General features: G+C 45.6%; 1 protein-coding gene across 3 annotated transcripts in view; it reads left to right on the forward strand.

The window, feature by feature from the left end:
* The first annotated feature begins 13,483 nt into the window (after positions 1 to 13,483).
* Positions 13,484 to 19,699, forward strand: part of LOC119161350 (uncharacterized) — a 67,735-nt gene continuing 61,519 nt past the window's right edge. The window contains exons 1-2 of one of the 3 annotated variants that reach the window (XM_075879459.1): positions 13,484 to 13,609; positions 17,948 to 18,153. In XM_075879459.1, coding sequence (XP_075735574.1) covers positions 17,953 to 18,153 — 201 coding nt within the window. In that variant the 5' untranslated portion in view covers positions 13,484 to 13,609; positions 17,948 to 17,952. Of the gene's footprint in view, positions 13,610 to 14,562; positions 14,682 to 17,947; positions 18,154 to 19,699 lie in introns of those variants that run through there. The other 2 variants (XM_075879457.1, XM_037413785.2) reach the window with 2 other exon arrangements.

A 19,699-nucleotide genomic window follows, 5' to 3' on the forward strand; every position in this document is an offset into this window, starting at 1 on the left:
AGAGCAACTAGTCCGGCATATACGGGGGCTAGGACAAGACGGCTGTGCTATGTCATTGGATATTGAGCAGACTGAGGCGCGCAGAATAGCCCTAGCGCACCGCATTGAAACAGAAGAGTTCAAAGCCAGCTCCGGATGGACAACTCATTTCATGCGGCGCCATGGCCTCGCACTGCGTCGGCGGACCACTTTGTGCCAGCACTTGCCGACAGCATATGAGGACAAAGTGGTGGACTTTCACCGTTTCGTTATAATGCTCCGACAGCAGAAAGGCTTCATTTTGTCCCAGATCGGCAACGCTGATCAGAACCCCCTTTGCTTTAATATGCCGCTGAACACGACAGGGGAGGAGAAAGGTGCACGGAGCGTCAACGTCAGAACTTCTGGTGCTGATAAACAACTATGCACCGTAATGCTGGCGGTGACAGCGGATGGGCGTAAGCTACCACTTTACGTTATTTTTAAACGTAAGGCACTCCCAAAGGCAAATTTCCGTCAAGGCATCTACGTCAGAGTCCAGGAAAAAAGCTGGATGAGCGAGAAACTCATGGTGGATTGCGTGAAGAAAGTCTGGGGTCGGCGGCCAGGTGGTCTGTTGTTCCCGTCCATGCTTGTCCTGGAAAGTTTTCGTGGGCACCTAGTAGACCGCGTACAAGATGAGCTAAAGAAGCTGCGTACAGATCTGGCAGTGATTTCGGGCGGCCTCACATCGATACTGCAGCCTTAGGACGTGTCCTTGAATAAGTCTTTCAAAGACAATGTTTGAAGGCTGTACACGACCTGGATCGCTGGAGGAAAACATCAGCGGACTCCAGGTGGTAAGATGAAGAGGCCGCCTGGGAAAATGCTGTGCACTTGGATCGTGGAAACGTGGCAGGCGATCTCCAACGAAGTCGCCTGGAAAAGTTTCAAGAAGACGGGTATATCTAGAACGCAGTGGATGCGAGTGAGGATGACATGTTGTGGGGGGCGGATGATTCGGACACGGAAAACGAATCCCCGCTCGGCGAGGATGAATGTGTGCCCTCCGACTCGGCCTCCGAATAGGGAAAAGGAGGAACGCCTATGACTTTTGTGTAAATAAATTTTACTTGTGTGTGTGCAGTTGACGGCTCTCGCTTGTTCATTAAAAGGTACGTAGCTTGTTTTATGAATCAATTGGTAAACGATAAAGTCGCCTTTTACTTGGCAAATGTGTAGATTTAAAGCCCGAGGACCAAGTCGAAGAAAATTGTACCTCGCATAATTGGCGCACCCCTAACTTCAAGCCGGATTTTTTAAAAATAAATGTGCGCCTATTATGCAAGCAAATACGGTATATTGTCGTCATTATGGGTATGTGCCACAGAAGTTGAGGAAATCCCACCACATCACCCCTGGTCCACTAAATGGAAGAAGGCAACAGTTACCCAAGAACAAATGGCTGCGAAGCAATGACAGCGAGCCTTTACTTTTATCTTCTCTCTCCTATTTGATTCCGCCCTGCCTTCCTTCGCTGTATGTCTCCCCTTCTCGTAGGTGCAGGCAGGCGGTGTGCCCCTATAGATGCAAGTTGTCAGCCTGTTCCTTCCCAATTTATTCTGTCTGCAAATAATAATAATAATAATAATAATAATAATAATAATAATAATAATAATAATAATAATAATAATAATAATAATAATAATATAATAACAACCGTGCCGTAAGGTAACGAATAACTGTGCGCATAACACTGGCCATTTCAATTTATCCCATAATGCCTATACTGCAAATACAGTTAGGTGGCCACTAAGCCACAATTCTTCCTTTTCTTGCTAATGCAGCATGAAATACCAGCGTAAACAAGCTGTGTGCACAAATGTAGCCACCGCTGCTGAAAGGGATATATGGGGTGGGTTATACGCGAAAAAATACGGCATGCTTCTGAATACCGGAGTTGATCACTTATCGCACCGCATTGCTAACCGAATTCACTATTGTAATAAGAAAAAAGAAGTTGAGAAATTTCTGCACTTATCCCGCTCTGCAGGCAATCGAGGTTGGACGAGTGGTTGGAGAGATGCCGTCTGTGCAGCAATAGTTTGACGTCGAGCCAAGCGCTACGAGACAGACCAACGTTTTTGTGTAGATAGGGTAGTTGCGTGCGGTTACGCAAAGCGTTTCAGCCACCCCCACTTCACAGTGACGGTTAGTTTATTAGTTATACAGGTTAGTTTATAGTCCTGCGTAACGCAGGCGCACGCGTGCAATCGCATACGTAAATTAGATCGGGGGGAGTCGAACGCCATGGCGCGCTACTGTGCTTAGTGTAACTAGCACACATCAGTGCGTTCCGGCAGGTTCGTGAAAAGCTGGTGTGCTAGAGTTAAGTATAGATATGGTGGTACACAGGTACGCCTAATATGATTGAGAGCTGATGGGCAACATTAAACAGCATTGCAGCCAATATTAGGCAACGCTTACCGACAATTAGACAGTCATGCAGTGGTGGTGGTACGCGAAACATGTGGTACTTGTCGTGGGATGTACATCATTTCATGTCCGACATCTCAGTTGAAGGCGTTATCGAAACTGCGTATTTTCGTTTATGTTATAGATATTTTATGTCATGACAGGCACACTGCGCTGAGTATACAGTCGACAGAAGCTTCAGAGCACATAATATAGGGGACAGTGGGATGAAAGTGGCCGGGACTAGGTGCACCCTCTACTTACAAAGTGACTCCTAAGATCTCTTAGTACAAGAGAAGCGACTGCAAGGGGTGAGGCTTTCCGAGATTGCATTCTCCCCATGATTCGTGCGTGTTTGTGGTCTATAGCGGGGGTCCGCTTCCCACTGCCTGCGAGGCTGAATTATGCTGCCCTTGGTGCAAGGTGACAACCCCATCCCCAGTCCCCCGATCAACTGATTGCCATGCACCTACGAACTAACCGATGAACACTCCACGTCTTTGTGAGCCTGTCGATAAGCAACCTTGATTAAAATATTTGCGCGTTGGCTAACAATGTTTAGCATCAAAAGTCACATCCATAGACTTTTTCCTGTCTTTTTTTTTGCTTGTAACCCATGTTGATAAATTGCAACCTTGGGATATGCGTGCTGAATATAGTGCTTCATGTAAATACTCCTTTTTGTTCTTCATTATCGACAACTCACCGAATGTTTTTCAGTGTGCCCCCCCCCCCCCCCTTCCCACTTTACTTTCCCGAGTGGCCCCCGCCGTGTCTGCTTGATGCAACTCGGCCCTCCATTTTAAAAGGTTGCCGACCCCTGGTGTAGAGCATGACAAAACCACCATTTAATAATTAAGTGGGTGATTGAGCGATAGATCACTTGCATGCGTGATTTCATCGCACTTTCTTCATTTTCCTGGTAGCCAGCCCCCAGCGTAGGCTCTGATGAGGGGATATGAAAAGACGTCCTAGTGCCATCTTGTCGATGCAAATGTCGATGCAATATGCCGTGCAATATGTCGTGCAGCGTGCAAGGCACGTCATTCGTGCCATGTAGTGTTATTCATACCGATATATACCAAATTAATCAGACCGTTCAGCGTCCCCGATGCAACCACTATGGCATCACACACGCACACACACACACACACACACACACACACACACACACACACACACACACACACACACACACACACACACACACACACACACACACACACACACACACACACACACACACACACACACACACACACACCGCGACGCAACATGGTTTTGCGCATCTCAAGACAAAATCATGTGGAAGTTTTTGCTGCCAAATGCTTCTGAATGCTTCTGATAAGGAAAGGATTCTTTATCTTAAAATTGTCTGACCCTCTCGTACTCTAGATTATATTTAAGCTTAACCATTCCGCCAGGATAGTAGATATATTACATATTGTGCTAGCTACAATGTTTGCAGGATACAATACACCAAACCACACGACATCACGTTGTGTACTTATCCCCTCATATACACACGCCATCGTTTGCTCTTAATAGGACAGATAATCCTTGATATCCGATTAGCATATGAGGCCGATATGACCACGACACGACAACAGGCCGATGTGTATCTCCCGGCACGCCATGTGGCGCCATCTCCAGAAAAAGGCGAGAATTTGCACCTGAATAAAAACGCGCTCCTCGATCGCCAAGCATTCGCGTTCAATCGAAGAAGGATATGATGCAATATCTGCCTTAGTGACGTCGTCTTCATTAACTTTAATTAACAATTCTTTTTAGTACAAAGAAACAATCTTGTTATTTATGTGAACGAGCACTTCGACCGCTTTTGGAGCGACTTAATTTGTTGTTTGTTCAGATTGTGCCTGGACCATGCAACGTAGTCCTGTACAAATAGTCGTCGGGAAACGCGAAGGTTTATCGGCTCTCATCATGTAGCAGTGTCATACCGCACACTTTCGCGACCTCAAATGCGAGGCCCACGGGACGGCTGTCAGCTCTCCCATAGTAGGGTACGCAGTACTCTGAATCGTTACACCCCCCCCCCCCCCCTTTTTCGAAACAAACTCTTCCCCGTTTAGCGCAAGGAGCGGGACGGCGTAAGGCTCTCCTTTAGTGTAGTACACCGTACTCTGAATCGTCGAACGTTCGTTTTGAACACGCAAGCCTGAGAATAGGAAGTAGGCATGAGCGAATTAAAATTCTCATTGATTTCGCTTATGATTTCGATGTGATTTAAACGAGAATTGCGTGGGTGCTTTAAATAAAAGCATTATGAGTATCTCGACTGAAGTCTTCCCATCGGACACGCGTGAGATAAAATGTGCGCATTTGCGCCTGCATGAAAATTTGCCCATTCGCCCAATCAACAGTTGGGGCCCGTCGTCTTTCAGTAACGTCATGGATTGAAAGATCAGTGGCCATCATCTACGGATGATTCGGCAGCAGGTTAATATTTTTTTTTGAAGCACCGAAATTTGAGGTCTTTTCGGTGCCCGCAATGGTCGACAAGACACACCGGAGAGATGCAGCGTAGCCGAGATCTACGAAATCCCACGAAAGGCATAGCAAAGACGAGGAGGAAGAGGAAGTAATTAAGAGGCCCGCACTATGAGTATCTCGAATTATGAGTATCTCGACCAAAGTCTTTCTTTCCATCGGACACACGTGAGATCATATGTGCGCATTCGTGCCTGCACGACACAGAGCATTAAATGTCTAAATGTCCACCGCGTACAAGAACCCACTCGCAGTTAAGGCTACACTTATTATGCGGTGTGAACATGACAGCACTACCATGGCAGCTCACTACGTCCAGGCGAAAAGACGTTGTCTTGGGTCCCTGGCTTTCCTATAGTAAAGATGGAAAGTGAACAGTTCATTGAGGGCAGCATCATAGACATTCGTCCACCATTATTGCCAGGAACCCGTGTGCCCATGACCTTGATTTTTGAACAATGGCGGAACAGTCTGAGATTAAAAATGCGGGGTATATTTGCGCCCCGCCCCTTCAGGGACTGGGAGGGGGCATCTATCTTGCACAATGTAATTACTCCTGCTAACACATACAACTCCAGGTTTGTCGTATACACAAAACACGTAAGCCGAGATTAAGACGTCCCCCACTTAACTTCGCTTTCTGAAACGTCTTTCAACAGCACACTGCGAGGCACGAAAGGAAAAAAGGACAAACAATATAGGGCTGGCTAATGGTGGTTCACCCGAGAAAAGGTCTACTTCGAACATCAATGAGAAATTTGGTCGAAACTGCTCATACTTTTAACCTGCCTACAGCGGTGTACTTTCCTCAGTGCATCGCAAAAACGGGTTATTTTCGCCAAGCAAGCGTGTCCACACAAAAGCCGACGCAGTCTGTAGGCAATTTCACTGTCGATTTATGGGTGCTGAATTCGCTAAGGAATTGCAAAGCTTTGAAGGAATACGCTACATTTAGGCCGGAGTAATTCATGAAGGCAGTAGCAATAATTATCAACATGAATACCTTAATAGTTGTGTGGTACTTTCTTACGAACAGCATTTATTGTCACACAACGATGTCGTACCACATAAAGTTTCTTTCGCTGTTATAGCGATAAGGGGAGTATAAGAGAATTGCTATCTGCAGGTGGATCTAGCCTTGGAAACGCTGCCGGCAACAACTCCACCCGGGCGCTCCTTATCAAAGGCGGTAGAGCTTGAAGCATGTGAGAATAAATCTGGTAGCACCGAACTATTTAGCAACAAAAAGGAAGACGTGTGGCGAGGAGCCATTCCAAACCAGTTTTCATCGCATTATAGTGAATGGTCTGATACACATTGGCGCTGCTAATTATAACGTTGGATACACCCCAACCGTATGCTATCTTTGGTCGAGGTGTGTACTCATGGAATATATTATCTAATTTCTAGCTGTGCTGTAATTTTGCGTCAGCTGCTTACATCTGTGTTTTTTAGTCGTTACTGCGGCGCGTTTTATGCGAATAATATTTTTGCGCGCGTGTTCCTTCTAAGCGGATGGGGGAGGATGCATACCCGTGTTTGCCGTGTATTTCAACAAATGTAGCTCGATCGGTATGACACAAGAAGGTCGTGGTGGTAGATTCCTAAGAATACTACGTCGTCCTGTAATGATCATGATGGACATCATGATTAATAATCAGAATTAATCCAACCACATAATGACGGAAACTCATAGCGATCCGCTGTTACACCATGACGTGCTTCAGCCTTCATTATGACATAATCTCGTCACGCTAATCCTGCTTGCTACTACCTCATCCGTATTTTGCTTTCTTTCGTTCTGATATATCACTGATTATTGGTTTCATGCTCTACACGGCCCGTCCAACTCCACTCCATCACCCTAATGCCAACCATATAATACCAGCATGAATTTGCATATGAGAGAATTTCGTGCATCACTTTCCATTCAACCCGTTGTACGGCTGAATGCGCTGAAGCTGCATGAGCTGCTTGTCGTCGTCACACCCCACGAATTGCGTTCAAAAACGCACATGGTTACGCAGGTTTTCGCCTTTGGTGCATTCGTGATCCGGAGGAAACTGGTACGCTATAGCAAGGACAGGCTTGAAAGACATGGTTTGCTGAAGCTTCGAAACATTGGCCATAATTTCGCTGCCTTGCCACATGGAGTATGCCAACCTAAAGATACGTCATTGTAAATACAGTGCAACAAAGAGACGCAAACAGAGACGTTTTTTTTTTTCGCTGTAAGTACAGTGCATTCATACCAAACTAGACCAGCTTACTAAGGTTCAGCAACTACAGTTATATAACAATTCTACAGTTCGGCAGCTTGCTACTTTTACGTAAGAAAGGGGGGCTGCAAGAAAGAACAAGAAAGGGGGGTTGCAATCATACTGAGCTTAGGTAACGTGGCTTCATCTTGGAGCTTTAGTAAAACAACATTAACAAATTAAAACTTGAGTTGGGTGCGCGACACATTCGCGTTCCGCAGGACAAAGTAAAGTCATTCTCCTTCCTTCATTAATCAAGTCAAGTCCCTGTGTCGAGATGGTTAGATCAGTAACCGTTCTTGCTCAGAGATTTCTCGCCACATCAACGCCTCCATATGCGTGTGAACCTGTCTTGACAGTTCGTGTTATGTGTGCCCACACCGTCAATCGTGTCTTGTTCAAAGCCTATGTCCCTCTCATCTAAATTTGAAGAGTTCCTGAACCACATTTTTAAGTAATCAACAAATGGTTTCAATATCGCAGTTCTATTTTGGCTGACGAATCGATCGCGCAAAAAATATTTTGAATTAATGAAGAAGGAGCGTAGTTAGAAGGATTAGTCGCACGCTTCAAACGATTTCTTTTGACTCCACGGTGCGCTTTAGTGTCGCAATACTGTGCAAATTTATTGCACTATAGAGTGCGGTGCAGGGACATGACGGTCACCCGTGGAAACAAAAGCGCATCTGATCTAAATGACGCTCCTGAGTTGTAATGTCGGCTGTCAGCCAATAACAACTATCAATTGTTACACGACATATGGCAGTTGCTGGCAGAAACGAAGATAATAAGCACAGGCTTGTACATGAATGCCTGCAAAAGTGGCAAATTAGCCTTATCTTGTAAACTATGCATTTGCCGGCCGCATACCACTACAAAATTTTGCTGACCTGTTCACAGCAGCGTTTGCTGTTCATGGCATTGGCGTTTTAGCCAACCTATAGAGGTGTTTTAAAAGACCGTCTTGAAACATCTGAGTTCTTCCTCGCACGTACTTCCCCTTACTTATTTGACTCGCAGAAAACGCTCACGACTACTAAAAAATTTTGGCAACGCGGAAACAGAGCTAGGTGGATATTGTTGTTTTCTGGCGCACAACAAGAAATAGATAGCAAAGAAACAGACGAGCACCACGCATCACCGAAAAGTGCCCATGAGATAAATTGACCATGTCCACGACATGTTACGGCTCAAATTTATTCACTTCCTTCTTAAGGGATATTCAGTCTTGGAGCAGAAGAATGACCGCGTTTCCTGCGCCCAGGTGCACTGGGCGCGGTTAGTTTCGATATCACTACTGAAACTCGATGATGAATATGTCAAATTAAGAGCAAACTTATCGATTTCTAGAAAAAAGTGAGTAGACTACAATTTGTCATGGGCTCCAACTTTCTAACACGAAAAAAGGCCGCGGAGAATAAAAATTAGAATCGATCATATGTGAAGCACAAATGAGGAAAGTTGATATGTCACTTTAACATCAGCACAACGTTACGAGACCGACGTAAATTATGCCGTACATGACAAGCATACCATGATTACCATGTCTGGATGTGTTATTTACCTGTGCCATCCATTCACGTCAAGTAATACCGAATTTGGTATATGTGAAGATAGCGAAACAGCCGCGAGCGCATCATGGGCGTGGTATGGAGTCATGTTCGTATACATATGACACGCATCTCACCAGAATATCATGTGCGTACCAGTCATATACCTTCGTCATCCATTGACGTCACGTAACACAAATTTGGTATTTGTGAATCGAGCGAACCGACTGCGAGTGCACTCGGAGTATGGCATGAATGTTTTACATAAGACGCATGCAATGATTATCATGCTTGGACGTGTCATTTACCTTCGTCTTTCATTCACGTCACGTACGTAACACCAAACTTGGTATTTGTGAATCAAGCGAACCGACCGCAAGCGCACTAGGAGTGTAGCATGTAGCCATGTTTTACATGACAAGAATTTGACGATTATCATGTTTGGACGCGTCATTTACCTTCATCGTCCATTGATGGCACAAAATACCAAATTGTATATATGTGGAGTTTCAAAACGGGCACGAGCACGCTATGGGCGTAGCATGTAGTCATGTTCTACATGACACGCACATCATGATTATCATGTTTCGATGTATTATTTACCTTCGTCGTCCATTGACGTCACGTAATACCAAATTTGGTATATGCTAAGCTAGCAAAACGGCCGCGAGTGCATAATCAGCGTGGTATGTTGTCATGTTCTTACATGACACGCATCTCATGATTATCATGTTTGCACCAGTCATATACTTTCGTCATCTATTCACGCTCCGTAATACGAAATTCGGTATATGTGAAGCTTGCCGCGAGCGAATCACGAGTGTGGCATGTAGTCATGTTCTTACATGACATGCACGTCATATTTTCCACGTTAGGGTCTGTCACTTATGTTCGCCATGTTGTCATGTCATACCATACCAGTTTTGCAATATATCATGTCAACGAAACCACCGCAGGAGCAGCAAGACCATGACATATAAATGATGATATGATGACATAGAACTCATGATTTTCATGTTATGACTAGTCACTTATGCTCGTCATACAGTCATGTTACGCCATACCAGTTTTGGTATAGATCCCATTATCCAAACGGCCTGGTGATATAAAACTCGTAGGCGGCTAGATAGATAGATAGATAGATAGATAGATAGATAGATAGATAGATAGATAGATAGATAGATAGATAGATAGATACGCTCAAAGGCACCGAAGTTTGCTAAAAAATGGTGCGCATTAAAAAAATTTGAGTTATTTTAGGGGCAAAGCTCCTTAAGGCGTGGGTCTGTACATCATCTGAGGTATGTGGTTGTAGTAGTAGTAGGTAGCTTTCCCAGTTTAGTTTTTGCAGTGTTCACTAGATGGCCGTAGTTGATGCGAGATGTTATAAAACTAGATGGTGGTACTTGGAGTGTCTCTAGATGGCGGTACTTGTAATTGATGAATAGATGCGAGATGTTATAAAGCTAGATGGCGGGACCTGTAGTTGATAATGAAAGATGCGAGATGTTATGATAGGAATGATGTCACACATGGCGCGTGTGAAAGGCAATCGTTCCATTTAGCGCGCTGACGTACACAAGGGGGAGCGTTGTAATAAAATTCGTTCGCTGTTGGCGCGCCGTGAAACTGCGTGACACCGCTACCAAGATCCAGCCGTACGAGAGCGGGAGGTCCAAGCGGCACGGCATACACACACAGCGTTTCTTCCGTCTTTAAATGATAATCGACTCGGTGAATTACACGCAATATTCACGGTTTAGCGATGATTACCTCTGAAGCTTCGCCCACTCATCATCATTCACCCAGTGGATATGCTGTGATTTTTTTTGCTCATTTCTTACTTTAATGCCATCTCAACTACAGGAAAGTATTTCCGCCTCGACGTAGAGTTCGTGTGCGTGTGACAGGAGCCTGGCTGTTGTAGGATTTTAGCAGCACAACCGTCCGTTGGCGTAACGCGGCATGTCTGGCACAACAGCAATGCCTGAAACGATGGTTGTGTTTCAGTGAAGCCGCGATAGTAATACCCGTTTCGGGCGAGCGGCCGGGCTCTATGGGCCACGGCTGCACTGAATGCCACCATAGCGTTCCAGCATGGCTGTCAATAAGCATGTATAGTCCACCCATAGGTTAACATATATAGAGTATCAAATAGAGAGCATTGATATAACGCAGAAAAACTTGGAAAATACGTAAAAAATAACATAGAATGCCGAAGTTGGGTATTTATACTTCGCTGTTTCGACGGCTTTAATGGAGTGGATATGGCTGCATTAGAAAAAAAAGTATTTGTTATGCCTAAAAACAAAAACAAAAATATAGTCCGTATATGACAACTCGTACACGACGTGTGTACCACTTCAGGTGCAGGCTATCTAAAAACTCAAATAGACCATCTCCCCGAAGGGAACCCTGATGGGATGTGAAGCAGCAGCGGTGTGCACGGCGTTGACTCGGTTGGAACGGGCGTCGATGCGGGTGCTGGAAGAACGGTTTGAAGCGAAACTCGGTGTAGCGTTCACTCGAGTAAACGTTTGTTTGAAATGCAAAGACACGGGAGGCTGGACGAGTTCAAGACGCTTACGCTCGGCTTCCTTGACTTGCGTGTAATCGCGGTGTTATCCGCGTGCCTCTGTATTCTCGAACGCGATCGGTGCTCTTGACTTGCACCTCATCGGTGTCGCATGGTCTTCCACTGCCGACGATTACGTTTGGCTTCCCTGGCTCGCACCTCGTCGGTGTTGACGTCGCCATTCCTGAACGCACGCTTCGATAACCCTCGCAGAGCCGGCGACAGCCGGGAAAAGTACGCGAACACTAGCGGGAAGTATGCCGCGACGGCGTCCCGCCCGTCGGCACGATAGTGCGGCAAGCGGCGGCGCGCTGTCCACGTGGTCGGCGCCGCGAGATTCTCGAAGCGCACGCAGCGCACAGATGGAGACTGGTGGCATGGGTGAGATGATGGTCACGTGAGGAGTAGGCTCGAACGTTGTGAGTGGTGGAGAGGACGAAGCGAGCGCACGGCAGGCGGGGAAAGGAGACGTCACCGCGCGCTGCTAAGAGGGAGTCACCTACTTGGCACCGCTCCAACACTTTCGGCTACTTCTACAATGTTGATACTAGATGGAGGAAGCGAACTCGAAAATTGCCGAGCAAGTATTTAGACAACAGGAGAATACTAAGCCGAAAGGAAACATTGCTTAAGAAGAAGGTGAATGAAACAGAGAGGAACATGTGGAAGATTGGAATGCTTAAAAAATCATCCCTGGAGACCTACCGAACTTTCGAGCAACAAAGTGCAAGAAAAGATCTACGATAATTGTCGGGGTAGTTCTCTGCTGTTCGAGGCTAGAACGGGAGTATTGCGGACCAAGACGTACTGAACCAAATACGAAGGCACAGACACATAATGTAGTGCATGCGGAGAGGAGGAAGAAACGGCTGAACATTTGATAATGTTCTGTAATGTTCTATAGTCCAAGATAATGGTGCATAATTTTTCAAAGCACTGGGTTTTGTAGACAGTGAAGGCAACATAGACTTTGAACGGGGAGATACAACGAGAAGGAGGCTAACTGATGTGTGGCTACAATCAAGGCGCGGGTGAAATTCGATCCTTCAACGCATAGTGATAGTACATAATTTTATCAACCATCCATCCATCCATCCATCCATCCATCCATCCATCCATCCATCCATCCATCCATCCATCCATCCATCCATCCATCCATCCATCCATCCATCCATCCATCCATCCATCCATCCATCCAATATTCTGAAAACAAGGGGATTTTGTCATCTCGTAATGATTTTTTTCTCTCTTTTTGCATTCCTGGCTGGGGTCGTTGCCACGGGCACTAGAGGAAACGCGCTCAACGTCATAATACACGCGTTGAGATTCTATATGCTTATGCAGCCGCGCCATGCGATCGATGACGGCTTAGCGGCAGCCACTGCAGCCTTAACAGCCTGAAACCTTGGAACGACGCCCCTTATACGGCTTCCTGCGAGTCGTTATAAGGGCTCGCCTGTAGAGACGCCACAGAACGCATATACCTATCGAGGTCTAACAGGTGCTGCTATTTTCTGCGCTGACCCAGGCGTATGCGGTCAGGTGTCGCGCGCAGCAGTCTCTCATAGTTTTGGCTAATAGCCTACATTAGCCAGATTACGTGTGCCCATACTGTGACCAATTATCTAACAATTATCTTGAGTAAGTCGTAGTTTTATGCTGTTGAGATTGGATTCATCATTTTCGTCTCAATCATTCGGATCACGCTGATTATTGGCTAGTAAAAGTGACAGGTCAGTGCGAGTTTTTTTTTCGCTTCATTTTCTTTTTGTCAAACAATGCTTTATTTCTGTAGTGAAAGTGAAGCAGAAATAGAGTGCAACGACAAATTTTTACCCAACTAGTAGGTATACAGTTCACGAAGGATAATTATAGTCGCCAAGAACTATTGGTGCAGCCTCACGTTATTTTTTTTCCCGCCACCAAATTCGCTGTTTAGCACAAATGTTTGAGATAACGTATTGAAGGTCGTATCTCACATTTATGCACTAGGTTTCTGGTTCGACCTTCACACTTTACAGCTTACTTAAATCATCGATAGATAACCACTGAAACGACAAAGCTATCCCATCTTCAACGAAAATGTTGCTTTATTTATGATAAGACACGCAGGAAAACACGCGTAATTATATCCTCTATGCCGAATATGTGCGCAGCATGGACCTTTTTCACACGCTCAAGTGGATTATGCTGGTGATGATGTCAACACTCTATTTTCTATGGATCTTGCAATTTCTGAGTCCTTCGTTTTACGAGCGCTACAAGAGATTCTACTAACAATCGTGAGTATACTTGATTGTTCCTCTGCATGCTTTTGTCGTTACTACCATTTTGCTCCTCGAACGAAAACTTCCTTTACATAAAGAAAAGCAATATTTCATGGCATTATATCGCCTATCTTTTTATCGCTTCACCTTCTGTTCTCAGTAACCTGATTAGATAAACAAGCTTGCTATAGCAGCCGGGCGTGGGGCACTTCAATTAGGTCATTGCACGGCGTATTCTCTTAATCAGCCGACGCATCTGCATTCATTTAGTGACTCGGCTAACTTAGGGTACGACGCCACTGCGTCCACTAGGACCACATTGATTGATTGATTTGTGGGGTTGAACGCCCCAAAACCACGATATGATTATGAGAGACGCCGTAGTGGAGGGCTCCGGAGATTTCGACCACCTGGGGTTCTTCAACGGGAACCCAAATCTGAGCACACGGGCCTACAACATTTCCGCCTCCATCGGAAATGCAGCCACTGCAGCCGGGATTCGATCCCGCGACCTGCGGGTCAGCAGCCGAGTACCTTAGCCACTAGACCACAGCGGTGGGGCTGGGACCGCATTCTTGGCGCGAGAGTACACGTCATGTAGTACGCGTGCCCCGCTCAGGTTTGGCCAACGGGTGGAGATGTGTTTAATTATGCTTTGGTCATCAACCACCTTAGTCTCGCGCGAAGAACCCGGTCTGCTCTCCCCCTCTGATCGGCTCCCATCTTCTGCATATCGAACGCACGACCTTGCTTTCTCCAGGGAGCCGCTATGTTCACTTAGCAGGACTCTTATTAAAGAGGCCCCGGAAAGAACAAAGCTCGTAATTTGTCCCGTCGCCTCCGGGGAACGCCCGCCGGCGGTTTGCTCGCGCTTTTATCGCCGCGGCATTACGCGAGGTTCACCAAAAACACGCTATCTTATCGTGCGCCGCGAAGAAGAATTCCCCCTGCCGGCAAGGTAGTTCTCTACACAGCGCCGCGCGGTGCAGCGACTGCGTGGGCCGTGCGCGCGATCGCTGCGCCGGGACTTGGCAGGTCGGCGGTATCACGGCGGCGCAGCCAGCGGCGGACGCACGCCGATGCTCGGGTATGTCATTGTCTCCTCTGCCGTCGCTTGCAGCATTGTTCGTTCGTGGTCGGCCTTTGCACAGCAACTCCTCGTGGCTGCGTCGCGCGCGCGCATTTACGAGTGTATGTTGGCGGGGGCACGCTCATTCGACTCACCCCCTTGACGTTCGTCCGCGCCTCCTTCTACTCAGCTTGATAGGGCGGCGGGGCGATACTAGATTAAGATATTAGTACCATCATTCTAACCAGAAAAAAAAAACATGTATATTGAGTCGATTGAAAACTTTGACGTCGGAAGAGCGCAGCAGATGCTAATTGAAATGCGAGGGTTGGTTCTGTTTCATCGGGGGCCCAAACTGAACTCGCGACCGTGCTAGTACGGTTTCATGCAGGCTGCTTACATGTAGCCGGCACTGGATCCTCCACCACAGTTCGTGCTTCGCGCCGTTCGTGTTTGCGCTGTATACCAGCGCGCGCATATATCACCGCTGGCAGAAATGCTCAGTAAGGTTTGATCACACTAAGAGCTGCATATTTAACTTATCCATTTCGCCAGCCCAAGCTAATGGGTAAAGGAAGGTGTTTGCTTAGCGCCTACGCAGGTATTTACCAGTACGCAAAAGTTCTAGAAAAAAAAAAGGTGTCTCTGCAGTAGCTGATTGTACAATTGCTGTATCGTTTGCTATCGGCTTATTCAGGCGCTGAGCGCATGATTCTTTCAAATGCCGAAGTTCCGCTTTTTTTTGTTCCCCGCGTATCTCCCAACCAAAGCAAACAATCACGTATGTTATGTCGATCTATCAAACAATTTCTACGCAGAAATCACGTGAAACGGTTTGAAGTTGATACCATAGTTGCGCATTTGCATTTCGAGAGTTTGTACGGTCTAGATTTGACAGAAAGATTGTTTGATATGTGGGGTTTAACGTCCCAAAACCACGATATGATTATGAGAGACGCCGTAGTGGAGGGCTCCGGAAATTTCGACCACCTGTGGTTCTTTAACGTGCTCCCAAATCTGTGCACACGGGCCTACGACACTTCCGCCTCCATCGCAAATGCAGGCGCCGCAGCCGGGATTCGGACCCGCGACCTGCGGGGCAGCAGCCGAGTACCTTAGCCACTAGACCACCGCGGCGGGGCTTGACAGAAAGATTTGCGAGCTGAAAGAGAGTCGGGAGGACAGGCGCCACTCGTGAAAGTTGTTAGAGACGCCGCGTTATTAGATAGTGTTATATAACATGACAGGTGGTTGCAAAACGCAGTATCGGATATTTATGGCGCTAAAAAGTGCATGGCTCTCTCTCATACTATGCTTTGACCAGCCCGATTCTCGTCATCGTGTTCAGTGCAGAGGATGGTTATTTTTTTAGCACGTGGATGCGCAAAACAAGCGACACTTGGCATTTTCTTCGTTTTCGCCCTTCGTCTCACTGGTTTTCCGTATCTTACTTCAATACCAGATCGTCGTGTTTTTTTTATTGATTAGTTTATCTGGTAAACTCCGGTTTTTGTAATCCTGTACATTTATTTTGTGTCATCCACACAATGCGGGGGTGTATACAAGAACAACTCAGCTGATCTGCTCGTTGGTCAGATGCTTGCGTGGTGCCATCGGTTATAGCTAGGAGTAATCCATGGAAGGGTGTTGTGCTGCTTGCTGATGGGAACAGTAGCAGAAATAAAACAAGTTAAGATTTGCTTGAGAAACTCCAATGTGTAATTTAATAATTGATTAAAGTAACTAATTTCATAATTCAATAAGTTAAGACCTTTATTGTAATTTAGTAATTGTAGCTGAGTATATTGCCCAAGCGGTATACACCTGGAACGTGTTCTCAGGTTTACAACCGTTTCTACGCAATAATTTCAGGACTGAGTAATACATTCTTTCTTGAATCGACTTGCAGCACGGGGTACAACACGGACGGCACTACATGAGGTTAAACTTTAAGTCAATTCAAATATGAACCGACGTAGATTTTTGTGCCCCCCCCCCCCAAACAACGTTTTTTCCCCAAAAAAATGAAAAAAATAAAAAAACGATTATATCATTTAAGGGCGGGTCCTAGGGCCCATTTTCCAAAACATGCGTCATTCGAGGAATTATTTCCAACTGCATATATTTCGCAATCTTACCGACTTAAATTATGAATATTCAGTGTGTGTCACAATTCAATTCATTAAAGACTTCATTAGGCAAATTCAGTAATCGGTCAATTTCGTACTTAAATAGCTCGTTGAAGCGATGTCCCGCCGATTGAGCAGAATCTAGCTCGAGGGCTTCAACTATGTTTTCTCTCCCAGGTAGCTAACCTAAACGCGTGTTTTTTTTTTCTCTTTTTACAACCAGGAAGTCAGCAGAGTAGTACAAAATGCATGTAGTACGAACACACTGGGACACTCGAGTCATCCCTACTGATATGTAGGGTTTGTCAATCATATGATAACCGTCGCGCTACGTTCGTGTATTACCGCCTATTCAAATCTCTCTCCCGCCAAATCACAAATACTGGGGAACGTATTCACACCGAGATCACCCAATAATCGAGGCGCACTTTTTTGTTTTCGCCAGATAGCTTTGGGAGAGACTGCCACGATCCCGTCGATGGCTGTCTCTTCTCAGACTGCCCTTAAATACACGTATATGTGATTTTAATGGAACGTTTCTTTAGAGAGCTAAATAGAGGCTCCACGCAGCGAGATACATGAGACAAATGCCGATCCTGTGTACGTGAAGGCCTTACGTATATATCACTGCGTCGAGGATCATGTTTCGCGCTATATATATATATATATATATATATATATATATATATATATATATATATATATATATATATATATATATATATATATATATAATGATGTCGAGTGGTTTTTCGCACAGCGACTCGTCTACTTTGTAATGTTTTGAAGGCGTATACAGAAGAAAGTATATCTATTTTTGCTAACCATTCATGAACAAGTGAACCGTATTGAGCAGTTAGATTCTCGATAACCGCGGTGTCGCATGCATCTATACTATTTGGCCGAAGTTTTTTTTTCTCGTTCATATGTTTTTTTTTTCTGTCTCACCTTTCCCCCATTGATTCCCCCTTCATTTATGCATGGGAACGAACTGGATGCTCTTCTGGTTGACATCCCAACCTTTTCTTGCTTCTGTCACCTTCTATCACTCTCTCGGAAAGTATGGGAAAATACCATGAGCTGCAAGTGATGTTCTGTCGGCGAGCTTCAGCTTCCGTTCTTTCCCTCTTTTTTCTTTTTTCTTGCACATTCCAGCTTCGATGCGATTTCATTCGCGGCCCGTGCAGAGGTGGCGGCGGCGGCGGAGGAGCCAGGCTTCGGCGAGATCCCGGGCCGTGCGGGATATCGTTGCACAGGAAGGAAATCCGACTAGCCCGGCCGCCGTCTTCGAACGCAGGCAGCCACAATGGCCGACGCGCGTAACACGGTCAGCCTGCTCGAACAAGCCGCCAGCGACAAGGGTAAGTTTCCTCGGTGTGCATGCGTCAATCAGTTTTCTTCTTCGTTCTTCACAATTTGCGTGTACTATAAGCGATGTTGTTAAACAAAAACGCGAGATGTGAGTGATGACATTCGAATCGAACCGTTGTGCACGTGCACGGTGGAGAAATGATCGTGCGACGCGACGATGCCCGTTACAGCCGCCTCTTCGAGCCCACACGAAGCAGAGTGAGCGTGTCTCTGTCCCAGTCTATTGTATAGCGCAGTCATATTGCGCAGCAAATTTGAGCCACGAGTTAACGGTGTTAGGTAAACGCCCTCACTCGCATGCGCGACACATTTAAAATGGTGATGGTGGTGTACGAACACCTCACCACGTGCGAGAAACTGGGATTTTCTTTTCTAAACAAATTTTCTCGTAGCGCTACGAAACTCTTACGTGCCAACAGTCAATCTTTTTTTTTACCCGAATAGTCTAATGATAACCATTGAACGAGTTTGTAACTTTCACATAAACTTCGTAACTTCCAGCGGGAAGTTAGTCAGTCGTTCGCACTTTCTCATTCATTCGTTTTCAGGGTGGCATCCTATTCCATTATGCACTTGCTTGTGGTCTGTGAGGTACATCAAGTGCCCCGTAATTTTCCCGTGCGCCGCAGCACCCTCTAGTTTGGTATTCGATTTGAAGCGACTGTACAATCGCTGCTTATTTGAATCGGCTGCCTGGAAGTAACTGAGCTGTTGGTGTTAGGCTTCCACTGATCGCGATCTCTGTATTTGTACGTACATGAAGATCGCTTGCAGCCTACGCAACGTCTATGCAACCTGATCTCCGGTTGTTATCCCCCCCTTCCCTCATTCACTCAAATTTCCCCTTAACTTTTATTTTTGGGTGCTGAGTATTGAGTTAACTTTTCCTGCTTTTATTCGATGAAAGAGAAGTCTCGCCGTACATGTAGATTAACCAAACTTGCTATAATAATAATAATAATAATAATAATAATAATAATAATAATAATAATAATAATAATAATAATAATAATAATAATAATAATAATAATAATAATAATAATAATAATAACGTAAATGATGATGATGATGATGATGACGATGTGACTGATAATAATAATAGCTGTTATTTAGCACTTTTTGTAAGGGCTGCATGTTTCATCTTGGTTGACAAATGTTGGGGCACGACACTTACCGCGACCATTCTCTCTTGATCTATATGTCATCCCTTGGTATACTTTAGATCCCGCAGGTATATACCACAAGATGACGACGTCGCCGAAGAACCCAAGGTCTCATTTCAGATGTTGATTTTGTGTAAGAGGCTAAGAAGCACATATCACATGTCTACCAAATGCAACAATAAAACCAAGAGGGAAAAAAATGATTTTGCTCTGGGAGACAGACCAAAAAAAAAATACGGTCAAGAGAAGGCACGGTGACGTGCACCCACGATTGCGCGCTCAAAGGCGGTCGTACAGTGCAATCCTCCTAAGAGGCGCTATTTGACCTTCTATAGTTTCACGCGGGAATCACGAATCAAGTTCAGAGTGACAA

This window comes from Rhipicephalus microplus, chromosome X (genome assembly GCF_043290135.1).
Source record: "Rhipicephalus microplus isolate Deutch F79 chromosome X, USDA_Rmic, whole genome shotgun sequence".
Classification (NCBI taxonomy): Eukaryota; Metazoa; Arthropoda; class Arachnida; order Ixodida; family Ixodidae; genus Rhipicephalus; species Rhipicephalus microplus.